The sequence below is a fragment of the Nelumbo nucifera genome, chromosome 8, assembly GCF_055504915.1.
Source record: "Nelumbo nucifera cultivar China Antique chromosome 8, China Antique-T2T, whole genome shotgun sequence".
NCBI classification, from domain to species: domain Eukaryota; kingdom Viridiplantae; phylum Streptophyta; class Magnoliopsida; order Proteales; family Nelumbonaceae; genus Nelumbo; species Nelumbo nucifera.
The window spans coordinates 50,821,279-50,833,668 of record NC_142656.1 but is presented as its reverse complement, the minus strand read 5'-3'; the positions used below and the strand labels follow the sequence as shown (position 1 = coordinate 50,833,668).

The window sequence follows — 12,390 nt, the reverse complement described above, 5'->3', positions numbered from 1 at the left end:
CGACTATATTGATTGACTGATTGTCCAATTAAAGTTAGAAGTTTAAGTATTCTATGCATGAAGGATCACTAAGGTGGTGTTAGGTGGTGTGGATGCACCATGAGATATTGCGTTTTCAAACACGCCACCCCAAGGCTAGTGGTTTGGTTGCACTGTGGTGTAGACCAAACCACACTATATCGTGGATTGGTCTACACCATAAGGCAAAAAATCGTCCATGGTTATTTCTCGTGGATAGTCCATTGCTATCGTGGACATTTATCTCCAATCTATTTTCATGCTTCACACTACTCTATAGTGTGTCTTCCCATGCTTTGCACTACTCTCAACATATTATCGTTGTATTTAGGGCTCGTCATTGTGAATCTCGCGTCTACTACCTCTCTATCTCACGTCAGGCACTGTTACTACTCCGAACACCATTGCATCATTAGATTGTCAGATGTAAGTGATTCATCTCCTTCTTCCATCGTCGTTTTGTTTTTATTTTTTTTTGTAAAATATTTCCCTTTTACCGTTTGGTTTCATTGGTCATTACCGTTTGGTTTGTGCTACTAATTCGTTGCTAGGTAGAAGCTCGCCATTGTTCACCATTTCCTGCCCTTAGGGATGCAAACTGATCAAATCAAATTCAAATCAAGGTATATTCGAATCCGATCTGACATTGTTCATTATATATTCGATCCGATCGAATCTGATAGGCGAGGATTTGAATTCAAATCCGATCAGGAAGTCGGATATTCAGATCTAATTCGATCTGATTTGTTTTCTTTAAAAAATAATAAATTATTAAAAGAAAAATAAAATATACCAATATAAATAATATATTTATAAATAAATAAATAACATATATATATGTATTATATATACTTACATAAAAAATATATAACTATCAGATCGAATCTTCTCAGGTCAAATGGGGGTGATCTAAATTCGATTTGATTTCTAATTGGATCCTATTATCTGACTCGAAGATCCAAATAGGGGTGATCCGAATTCAACCAAATATGATAATATCTCGAATTGGATTGGATCGAATCATATCATGAAATGATCCATTTGCACCCCTACCATTGTTATCTGTTGCAACAACAATTGTCGTCACCATTGGTAAGAATTTATTCACCTACTATCATAAAATTAACTGAATTTTGGGAGAAGCATTCCCAATTTCCCATTATTGTTTTATCGTGTGTTAACCCATGTTGTAACTAAGATGCATGGAATCATAACACAAGGTATGGACTGAAAACGCGTACAGAAGTGTAGTGTGGTTCAATGCACACATCTTTGTCTACGATGCAGAATAACTACCTTATTGAGGGTTGGGCGTGTTTTCATCCACACCACAATTTCTCATCTATGCTATAAAACACCCCCTAAAATTCATGTTTCAAACTTATAGGATCCTTGCTGATTCTAGAATTTATTCTTCAAACTAATAGGATCCGGTATCCAATTTATGAAGGTTTTTGCATACCTTATTCTAAGCATTTATATAATAAGCACTTATATTTAATATAAACACTCCCAAACATTACCTAAGATTCAGCCTATGGCGGTCGATAATCCATGGAAAGCAATTACGTACGTTAAATAAAGTTTAAGAGTCTCAATGCACTCACCACTCACTGGTTCGAAATTTTGAATCTTGTACAGTTCAAGTCCTACGTATTGAACCTTGTTTGCATTGATACGATTCCACCTTCTTGAAAAATTTAAACAATAGTAAAGATAAAAGTCTTTTTGCAGTTCCATTTGCCATAACTGTAACTCTAAGAAAGGTGGTCCTAACTCGCAAGTCCTAACCCATTTTCAAAAGGTTTCAGCATTTAGAAGAAAGTTGGGAGGTTTAAGTACTTCTAAGCTTCTTTCTACTAAAAAGAAAAGAAGTACTTCACACAAAACCTAGCAGGATCTCTTAAAAGCAGAATCTCTACACAGACTGAAAAACACCGGCATCCAGCCGCAGATCGGGAGCATCCATCAATTTAATATAAGTAAAATGATATTCGCAACGTGCGACCGGGTGCCATGTGTAGAGTTTGCTTTTAGTTTAGGAGATCCGACTCCAGAAATGATGCCTGACAAAACCCGTGTGTTGTACGGGGATGATCAGTACAGTACTACATTAAAAAACATAAAAACAAAAAAACAAAAAAACAAAAAAACAAAAGGTCGCAGCTTGTCCGCCCAGTTGAGAGTTGAGACGGGTTTTCTTCTCTTCCTCCTTCCTCGTCCTAAGTTTTTGTATCGACCGTGTGATCATCCTCAGGAAGAGGATTTCTGCCCGACATGCTCTACAACATCTCCCCCGCACCAGATATCGACAGCATCACACTGCAAATCAATTCTCTGGATACCGATGGCAACTACTAGGTTCATCTTCCCTCCCCTACAAACCCTATATCTTTTCATTTCCCCCATTCCCCCTCTTTCCCCCTTTTTGGTTGATTTCATACCTTGCATTAATCGTTTCTCTCTCTCTCTCTCTCTCTCTCCCCTTCCCTCAGTTTCTCTCTGCCTTTTGTTAGTTTCTCTTAGATAATAACATCGTCGACTCTTTCATTCCAAGGAGAGCTGAGGGAGACAACACTTATGCACTAGCAAACCGACGGCTGCTTTCAGGTATTGACGCTTCGTCTCCCCTCTCCACGACCCAAAAGATGTATTTCACGATTCTCTCCTCCTGTACAGAGGATTCTAATTGTTTCTTTCATGCAAGACTTCAAATTATTGAGCTGCCGCTTATTTTTTCCTCTTAATGTATTTGCCAATTTAATAAAAATAAGAGAAGGACGTCTTTAACGTCGTCAAATTCCTCGGAGATGTGCGACTCTCACATGGTGCAGCGCTGACGTGGGTCCTGTGATTGGGAGTGCAGTGTGTTGTTCTGCGCTAGCGTCTGTGCTTGGCTGGTATAAACGGGCCACCGAAAGCAAAAGGAGAGGGAAGAGGCGGTGGCATGGATTGGAGTATTCTCTCGTGGCTCTTGTCTTTCTTCATCCTCATAGCTCTGATCGGCATTATCATCTTTCAGGTCACTCAAAACCCTATAAGATAGATTCAATTCAATATATCTTTGGAATGGCCTATATGTTTAATGTTTTGGTTAAATTTTATCTTCTTTCAAGAGAATTTTAGATTTTTTTTGTTACAATGCATTCATGGATTCTCGTACATTCATAAAATAAGGTTTTGTTTCATTTTTGGCATTCGTTATCGTTAGTTATTGTTTAACATGAAACGATGAAAACTTTACATAAGCATCCCACCTCTCTAGGGGACTTAGACAAGGGAACCCACTTTTGCACATTCTCTTTGCTCTGGTAGCAGATGTGCTGAACAGGTTAATTTCTACAGCCGATAGAGTACAGTTATTTAAGGGGTGGAGGGTGGGTAGGGAAGGAGTGGTAGTCACATACCTCCAATTTGCTAATGGTGATTACCGACGGTTGAGGAATTTGAGATTGGTGGTGACTGGTGAGGCTTTTTGAGAGGATGTCCAACCCTAGGATAAATTTTGCCAAGAGTTGCCTAGTGAGAAACTGAGAATTAATGTGGGGGAAGGTGAATTAAGAGCCTTTGCTGGAATTCTAGGTTGTTCTATTAGTCTATGCCCTACAAATTACCTAGGGCTTCCACTAGGGGCTAATCCAAAGGCAAGTAATTTTGGAATCCTATCCTAGAGTCCTAGAGAAGGTGAAAAAGAAATTGATTTCTTGGAAAAGAAACTACATCTCGTTGGTGGGGTAGGGTAAACTTAACTTTTTGTTTTGAAGAGGATAAGGTAAGTTTTATTATAAAGGAAAAAGAAAAAAGAAAAAAGTCTACAAGGTGTATATGGAGGGGCCTACACTCAAGACAAGGGAGCTATCTCAACCAAAACAAACCACGAACAAAGCGACCAAACCCAACAAGCACAAAATACCTATAACACACCAAGACCAAACACTACATTTAGAACCAAACAAAGCCTAGCCAAGGCCATGAAAGCTAATGAAGGAGTTTTTATGGGAGATAGAAGAAGGATCACTTAAGTTGTGTTTGGTTTGAAAGAAAAGGTAGGGGGAACCTGCTCAAAGACAGCCTTGGTGAATTGGGAGGTAGTTTGTAAAAGTGCTAGGGCGGGTTGGGGATTGGTGAGCTAATCAAGAATCATTCTTTGTGGGAAAGTGGTTATGAAGGTTTCCTGTAGATAAAGAAAGACTTTGGTGCAAGGTTATAATGAGCATTCATGGATTGACAGCCAGTGGATGGGATGCAGGTATATCACGACTAGACCTGTTCATGGGCCGGGTTGGGCCGGGCTTTTACTCTTCATTAATGGAAATATGTTAGGCCCGAGCCCGAGCCCGACCCGACCAACGGGCCTATAACTTGGGCTCGAGCCCGACCCTGATAAAAAGCCCGAAGCCCGACCTAATAAAAAAATTTAGAATTTTTCTCTGTTCGGGCCATCTATTACTGTTCATGGTGCTATCAAGCGTTTCACTTACATTCTCATTTTGGTTTTCACTGTTATCGTGGAGGTTTGGGGCCACCGGCTCTTCAGTGAAAGATCTCTTTAGTTCTCTTCCCGTAAACTTCCTCAAGGCTTCCATTAATGTAGCATCTCAAGCTTCAATCCAAGCTCGCTCCTTAGCCCAGAACTTCTGTTCTCTATCCAATCGGGCTGCCTCCTGCCTCCTCCATTCTTCCTCCCTGGACATCCTCTCGTGTTCCTTGTGTTCTAAGGTCTTCAACATTTTCTCCAGCCAGGCCTCTTGCGTCTCCATTAACTTCCTCATCTGCGAGTCCACGAACTCTCTAATCTTCGACTTCCAGCTCTGTTGACCCCTCTTAAATCCTTGGCAGTCTTTCGACATCATCATCATCATCTTCTTCTTCTCCTTCCAGTCGTTTCCCGTGTAGGCAATGGCGTTGAGATCATTTCCGTTGTCTTTCGACGACGAAGAATCCAATTTAGAGGAATTCAACTGGCTGAGGCTCTCACTGAACTTTTGAGCTTGCAAAGCTTCTTGGGTACTGTTATTTGTGGTTTGAAATCGAGGACTGGTTTCAGCAACTCGGGTTTTGACAGTGATCACTGACCAGTGATAATGAGAGAGAGAGAGAGAGAGAGAGAGAGAGAGAGAACTCACCGTCGCCGTCGGTGAACGTTCGCCGCCTCACTGTGGAGTGTGGAGGATGTGGAGATTGGAGAAGAAGGGTTCGGCTGGAAAAAGAAGGGAAAGAGGCAAAGAGGTAAAAAAAGAGGGGGGTATTCGACTAGGGTTTTTAGGTTTAATTTTAGGCCGGGCCGGGCTCGGGTCGGGCTATTTTGGCAAATCCCGTGCCCTGCTCGAATTTATTGCGGGCCGGGCTTTTTGGCTCGAGGTAGGTTAAGCCCGCGAGGTCCATATACCTGTTCAAGCCCGTCCGGGCCCATGAACAGGTCTAATCACGACGGGCTACCTTGATTTCTCCTTTGAATTCTATACATGGCATACTCTTAGATTTCCTAAACTTTGTCAGGTATGCTGCTTGTTTTGGCAATAAAATTCTTTTTTGGAAAGACCTCTGAGTGGGCAGCTCTACTCTCAAAGATTTGTTTCCATCTTTGTATGCCATTTCTAGCTTAAAAAACGAACCAATTTCTAAATTTCTGTCATCCTCATTATCCTCATCATTGTCGAGTCAAGAATGGGATATGGGATTTTGTAGAGGGCTGAGGGATAATGAAACCATCGGTGTAATTGATTTGTTGAAAATTTTAGATGAAGTCAGACTAAACCCTTCACAACCAGATAGCAGGATTTGGGTTCCTTACCCCTTGGCTTCGTTACTTGTGCCTCAATTTTCAAACCCCCCAGCCCTTCCCTTTTCCCTCAATTGTCTTTCCCTGTCGAAAAAGTGTGGGGCAGACCTATTCCTCCAATAATTGGGGCTTTCTGTTAGGAAGTTTACCATGCAAAGATTAACACTTTCACTTTGTACTTCTTACAAAAGAAAAGACCAAATTGCTGTTTGTCCCCTAATTGGTGCAAGCTTTGTAAGGTGGCTGATGAGAGTTGTTACCATTTACTAATCTCTTGTCCTTTTGTTGTGTGTATTTGGAAAGGTTTTTCTCTCTTTGCATGTAGGTGGATGGAGCCCTCAAATTTGCCCATGCTATTCAATGTAGAAACATTTAGGTGGCCAAGAAAAAGAGGAAGAATTCTATGGAGATGCCCAAGGGTAGTAGTTTTGTGGACAATTTGGGAAGAGAGAAATGCAAAAATTTTTAAGGAAGAGGAGAGAAGCTTGCATGCCTTATTTGAATGCATGATAGCTAGAGTGGTGCATTAGGTACAATCTTTGAAACTATTTTCTTCTTATTATAATTTGTGGAGGAGATGGGGATACGTGGCTGCTTCCTCTTCAAAGGAAGTTGAAAATCCATAAACAATGGACTCCACTTGAGGAGGGTTTTATAAAGCTAAGAGTTTGATGGCGGCGGTTTTTGCAGTCTGGGACCATCAGGTATGGGGGGAGTATTCTGAAATCTGGAAGGAAATATCATTGCTTTATTCTCAGGACCATTAGGAGGAGAGTCAACAGGAGCTGAACACCTTGTGGCACTCTAAGGACTACATTGGGCTAAGGAGATGAATATAAATAATTTTTTTTGATCAATAACACAATTCATTAATTCATTAATTATCACAATAATTACAGAGGAAGACAAATTTCTCATCTTCCAGCTACATCAAGAGCCCCAAAAGAGGAAACAAGAGAGAAAGAGAGAACAGAAAAAGAAGAAAAGTAAATCACACCTTTGTCCAGAACATGACATCCTTGTCCACCCTTTGTTTAGCTAGCCCATCAGCAAAAGAATTATCTGACCTATTTACCCAAGTGATTTTAACTTCGATTTCTCGAACCAGCCATTTGAATTTTTTCTCCAAATTACTATAACTCCATAAGCTGCTGTCTTCTTTGTTCAGCCACCCAACTACCACCTCCGAGTCCCCTTCAATTATAAGTTTTCTAATTTTCATCTCCCTAGCTTTCTGGACCTTCCAAAACTGCGTGGATCTCAGCTATGAGAGAGTCACCCACACCAATTGGGCCTGGAAACATGGCAAAAACAACCCCATTCTCATCCCTGAAGACACTCCCAATCCCTGATTGTCTGGGGTTCCCTTTGCTACTTCCTTCAAAGTTTAGTTTCATGAAACCCACAGGTGGGGGAGTCCAAGACACACTCCTCCCTATTTTAATCTGGGACAGCTAGCAATCTCGCCCCACTTCCTTAGTAAGTCATCTACTGAATATTCTGTGAACAGCTCTAGGGACTTCATCCACTGAATAACCCTTATGTGGATCAGGGCCCTCAATTCTCCAGCCCCTCTCTTTACATCAGAAAAGATTTTGGAATTTCTTTCTTCCCACAAAGACCAGCATATTGCTGCCCTCAGTCCTCTCCACATAGTCCTTCCCCTTTTTGTATGCCACCTAAAAAAAGGAGCAAAAAAGGCTTTGCAAATTTGATGGCGGGATCCAAGTACACCCAAAAAGAGATAAAGCCCACTCCCAAATAGACTTTGCAAATTGGCAAGATACTAGAAGATGAAAACCGGTCTCCCTATCAACATTACACACCAATGAGGGAACAAACAAGCATTGGGTCTCTTCTTTTGGAGCAGATTACCAGTGTTGAATCTTTCCAAAAGGCTTCCCAACAAAAATTACCAACCTTAGGAGGAATTGGTCTACACCAAACCTCATTAACAAGGAAGGGGGGGTTACAGGATTGGAGGGTTGGCAAAGCACTTTAAAGAAAGAGGAATAGGAGAAAAAGCCAGTAGGGGTGGGGGTCTAGATTCTAGAGTTATCCTTAGAAGGGTCCAAGAAAACATTATCAAGAAGGAGGAGACTTGAAATACTGTCTAGGTCGGAGTCTCGCACAACCCTTCTCAGACCCAAATTCTAACCAAAACCAGACAGGGAAGAGGAAGGAGTCAAGAATGAGGACACTGGCTTATTTTTAAAATCAGAAAGTGCATACAAGGAAGGAAATTGGTCCTTAAAAGGTGCATTCCCTACCCAAGTTTGTTCCCAGAATTTTATGGAGTTACCTGAGTTCAAATCATACCTGACACAAGGAGAGAAAACTGGTAATAAGTCATGAATGGCTTTCCAAGGCGAGGCGCTTGTGGACCTAGCCAGAATTCCAACATTCCATCCGTTTAGTTCCAACCCATGAATGCTTACCACAATTTTGGCCCATAATTTCTCCTTCTCTAGTGGGAATCTCCATAACCATTTCCCCAATAGTGCCAAATTCCTCTCTCTAATGTTCCCAAGCCCTAACCCACCATCATTTTTACTCCTGGTCACCACCTTCCAACTTACCCTATGGTCCCTCTTCTCCTCTGCCGGCTCCCAAAGGAAGTCTCTAATCATCTTTTCTAGCATGTTAGCAACCTTTACTGGGATTTTGAACATGAAAAGGAAATAGATGGGTAAATTTGCTAGCGTAGCCTTAATCAGGTAATCCTACCTCCAAGAGAAAGATAGTTCTTTTTCCAAGATGCGAGTCTCTTCTCAAACCTTTCCACCACCGGATTCCAAAAACTCCCCCTCTTTGGGTTGTCACCCCATGGCCATCCTGAGATCTCACACCCTAGCACTTCTGCACTCTCCCTAGTTTCTTCCTCCTCCAAATTCACACCCACTACACAACTTTTCTCAAAGTTCACCTTCAAATCTTGAGATGAATATAAATAATTTAACTGTGGAAGGTGATTCTAAAACTGCCATCGGCTGGGTGGAAAACAGGAAGTAATTTGAGTTTATAGAAATGAAATGAAATAGATTAATTGGCTAAAAAAGAGCATAAATTTGAAGACTCAATGGGTGCCATGATCAACAAATGGATTGGTTGATACTTTAGCTAAGCAAGGGGTTACTAGAAACTTAATGTATTGGGCTTGTTTCTAACTTGTTTATTATCTTTTTTTTTATCAATAACACTTTCATTAAATCATCAATAGAAGATTTACAAGAGGAAGACAAACCCACTTATCTTCCAAGAGCAACAAAGAACCTCAAGAAAAGGAAAAAAAAGAAAAAAACACTAAAGTTACAACTTAGCCCAAAACAGTGAATCCCTTTCTGCCCCTTGTTTAGCTAAACCATCAGCTAGGGAATTAGCCGATCTTTTAACCCAACATGTCTTAACTTCCATCTCTTGCACCAGCCACTTGAATTTCCTCCTCTCATTGTTGTACTTCCATAAGCCATTGTGATCTTTAATCAGCCACCTTATCACCACCTCTGAATCCCCTTCAATTATTAGTTTCCTGATGTTCAACTCCTTAGCTTTCCGAACTCCTTCCATAACTGCAAAGATCTCAGCTCCTGGATTTCCCCTACTACACCCATCAAAGTTTAATTTCAAGAATCCACTAGGTGGAGGGGTCCAAGCCACACTCATTACTGACTTGGAATGTGTGCAATTTGCAATTTCACCCCACTTCCTCAACATGTCATCCACAATGTAATCTGTGAATAGCTCCAAAGATTTCAGCCATTGTACCGCCCTAATATGTATGATAGCCCTCAAATCTGCTGCTCCTCTCTCAACTTCTGAGAATATCCTAGAGTTTCTTTCTTCCCAAAGTGTTCAACATACTGCAGCTCTTAGTCCTCTCCACATAGTCCTTCCCCTTTTTATCCGCCACCTGAAAAAAGAAGGGGAAAAAAGGCCCTGCAAGTCTGATGGAGGATTCCAGCTACATCCAAATAGGGAGAAAGCCCAATCCCAAATTGACCTCGCAAAATGGCAAGACACCAGTAGGTGAAAACCAATCTCCCCATCCGCTTTACAAAGAACACACCACTAAGGTGACAAGCAAGTATTGGGTCTCTCTTTTTGGAGTAGATCACCAGTGTTGATTCTTTCCAGATAGGCTTCCCAACAAAAACTACCAACCCTAGGAGGTATTGCTCTGCACCAAACCTCATCAATAGGGAAAGGGGGGAAAATAGGACTGGTGGACTGACTTAAGACTTTGAAGAAAGAAGCACAAGAAAAGATGCCATTGGGGGTAGGTGTCCAAATTCTAGAGTCCGCCCTAGTGGGGTCTAAGACAACGTTATCAAGAAGTGCAATAAGGCTTGAAATACTGTCGAAGTCTGAGTCCCTTAAATCCCTTCTTAGACCCAAGTTCCACCCAATCCCAGAAGTGGAAGAGGACAGGGTGGTGAAAGACGAGATTGTCTAATCTTTCAAATCAGAAAGGACATACAAAGAAGGAAACTGATCCTTTAGAGGGGCATTCCCCACCCAGGTTTGTTCCCAAAATTTTATGGAGTTACCGGAATTCAAATCATACCTGATATTAGGGGAGAAAACTAGTAGCAGGTCATGAATGGCTTTCCAAGGAGAATTGCTTGTGGTCCTTGCTCTGATTCCAGCGTCCCATCCATTGTGCTCCAGCCCATGTATACTTGCCACTATTCTAGCCCATAGCTTCTCCTTCTCCATTGGGAACCTCCACAACCACTTTCCCAACAGAGTCATTTTCCTTCTCCTAATACTCCCAAGCCCCAAACCATTACAAGTCTCACTCCTACACACTATTTCCCAACTAACTCTATGATCCCTCTTATCCTCTCCCGGCTCCCATAGGAAATCTCTCATTAGCTTCTCCAATCTGTTAGCAACCTTCACTGGGATTTTAAACACCGATAGGAAAAAGATGGGTAAGTTAGCAAGCATGGCCTTAATCAGTGTAATTCTCCCACCAAGAGAGAGGTAGTTCTTTTTCCAAGGTACCAGTCTTTTTTTAAACCTTTCCACCACCAGGTTCCAAAAGCTCTCTCTCATAGGATTATCACCTAATGGCAACCCTAAGTAGTTCAAAGGCCACCTCGAGACTTCACACCCCAACACTTCTGCACTCTCCCTGATCTCTCCCTCCTCCAAATTCACCCCCACTACACAACTTTTCCCAAGGTTAACCTTCAAGTTGGACATTTGCTCAAACAATTGTATCACCGACTTCAAGTTCCTGATAAAGCTCACATTACTGCCTTCACAAAACAGAATCGTGTCATCAACAAACTGTAAGTGAGTGAGGGGGGTTTCCACCCTCCCAACTCTCCAGCCTCTAATGAGCCCCCTAGAATCTTCTCTGTGAATCAGTTTCCCCAAAACCTCCACAATTAGAATGAACAAGAAAGGAGAAAGGGGGTTTCCTTATCTTATACCCCTACTGGTTGGAAAGAAATCTACCACTGTCCCATTCACTAGCACTGAATAATGACAATTCCGGACACAACCCATGATCCACTTACACCATCTAGCCCCAAACCCAAATTTAGTCAACTTTTCTCAAGAAATCCCAGTCCACCAAGTCATAAGCCTTTTCCAAGTCCAACTTACAGACCACTCCCTTCTTCTTATCCCTCCTAAAGTTCTCCACACTCTCATTAGCAATTAAAATCTGATCAGTAATTTGTCTTCCACTCACAAAAGCTCCTGGATAGTGTGCAATGATATCTGGCAATACCTTCTTCAGCTTCAAAGACAACACTTTTGCAATGATCTTATACAAGCTATTAACCAAGCTAACTGGTCTAAAATCCTTCGGGTGGGATGCATCTTTCTTTTTTGGAATTAAGGCTATAAATGTAGAGTTCATACCCGGATTGACAATTCCTCCCCTAATAAACTCCTCAAACAACCGTAAAAGATTATCTTTCAAGATATCCCAACAGTCCTGATAAAAAGCCATTATGAACCCATCAGGCCCTGGAGCTTTTGTTCTATCCATAGAGAACACAACCTCTTTGATATCTTCTAAATTAAAGCTTCTTTCCAACCTTCTCCTGTTCTCCATCCCTACATCTGGCCAATCCAATCCTTCTACCCACAACCTTCTACTCACAGGCCTTCTTAGAATAGATTTGAAGTGCTCTACACAGGCCCCGACAATCTCCTCTTGTTGTACTAACTCAATTCCATCTACTACCAATTTGGAGACAAAGTTCTTCCTTCTCCTGCCATCTGCTAGAGAGTGGAAATACCTAGTGTTTCTATCTCCCTCTTGCAACCATTTACATCGAGATTTTTACCTCTTCCTCCTTGTGCAGACAGTCCTCTAACTGTCTTCTCAAATCTCTCCTGAGATCATTGTCTTCCTCTCCAAATTCTCCCCTTTCTTCTTTAGAGTCAAGGCTTTCAATCTTATCCATCAGATCTCCCTTTCTTTCTTCTATCCTCCCAAACTCCACCAAATTCCACTCCTTGATTTTTGCTTTCAAGAATTGTAGTTTCTTATGGAATCTCATCCCCTCCCATTCCACCAGTGGGTTACACTCATACCACCACTCCCTCACTTTGTTAGTAAACCCTGG

At 41.6% G+C, this 12,390-nt stretch overlaps 1 protein-coding gene across 5 annotated transcripts in view; it reads left to right on the top strand.

The window, feature by feature from the left end:
• The first annotated feature begins 2,162 nt into the window (after positions 1 to 2,162).
• Positions 2,163 to 12,390, top strand: part of LOC104601535 (protein cornichon homolog 4-like) — a 30,660-nt gene continuing 20,432 nt past the window's right edge. For 3 of the 5 annotated variants that reach the window (XR_735893.3, XR_016079515.1, XM_010264889.3), the window contains exons 1-3: positions 2,163 to 2,379; positions 2,514 to 2,628; positions 2,793 to 3,040. Coding sequence is in view for 3 of the 5 variants with exons in the window: in XM_010264889.3 (XP_010263191.1) it covers positions 2,966 to 3,040 (75 nt within the window). In the remaining 2 variants the exon portion in view is untranslated. The remainder of the gene's footprint in view (positions 2,380 to 2,513; positions 2,629 to 2,792; positions 3,041 to 12,390) is intronic. The other 2 variants (XM_010264892.3, XM_010264891.3) reach the window with 2 other exon arrangements.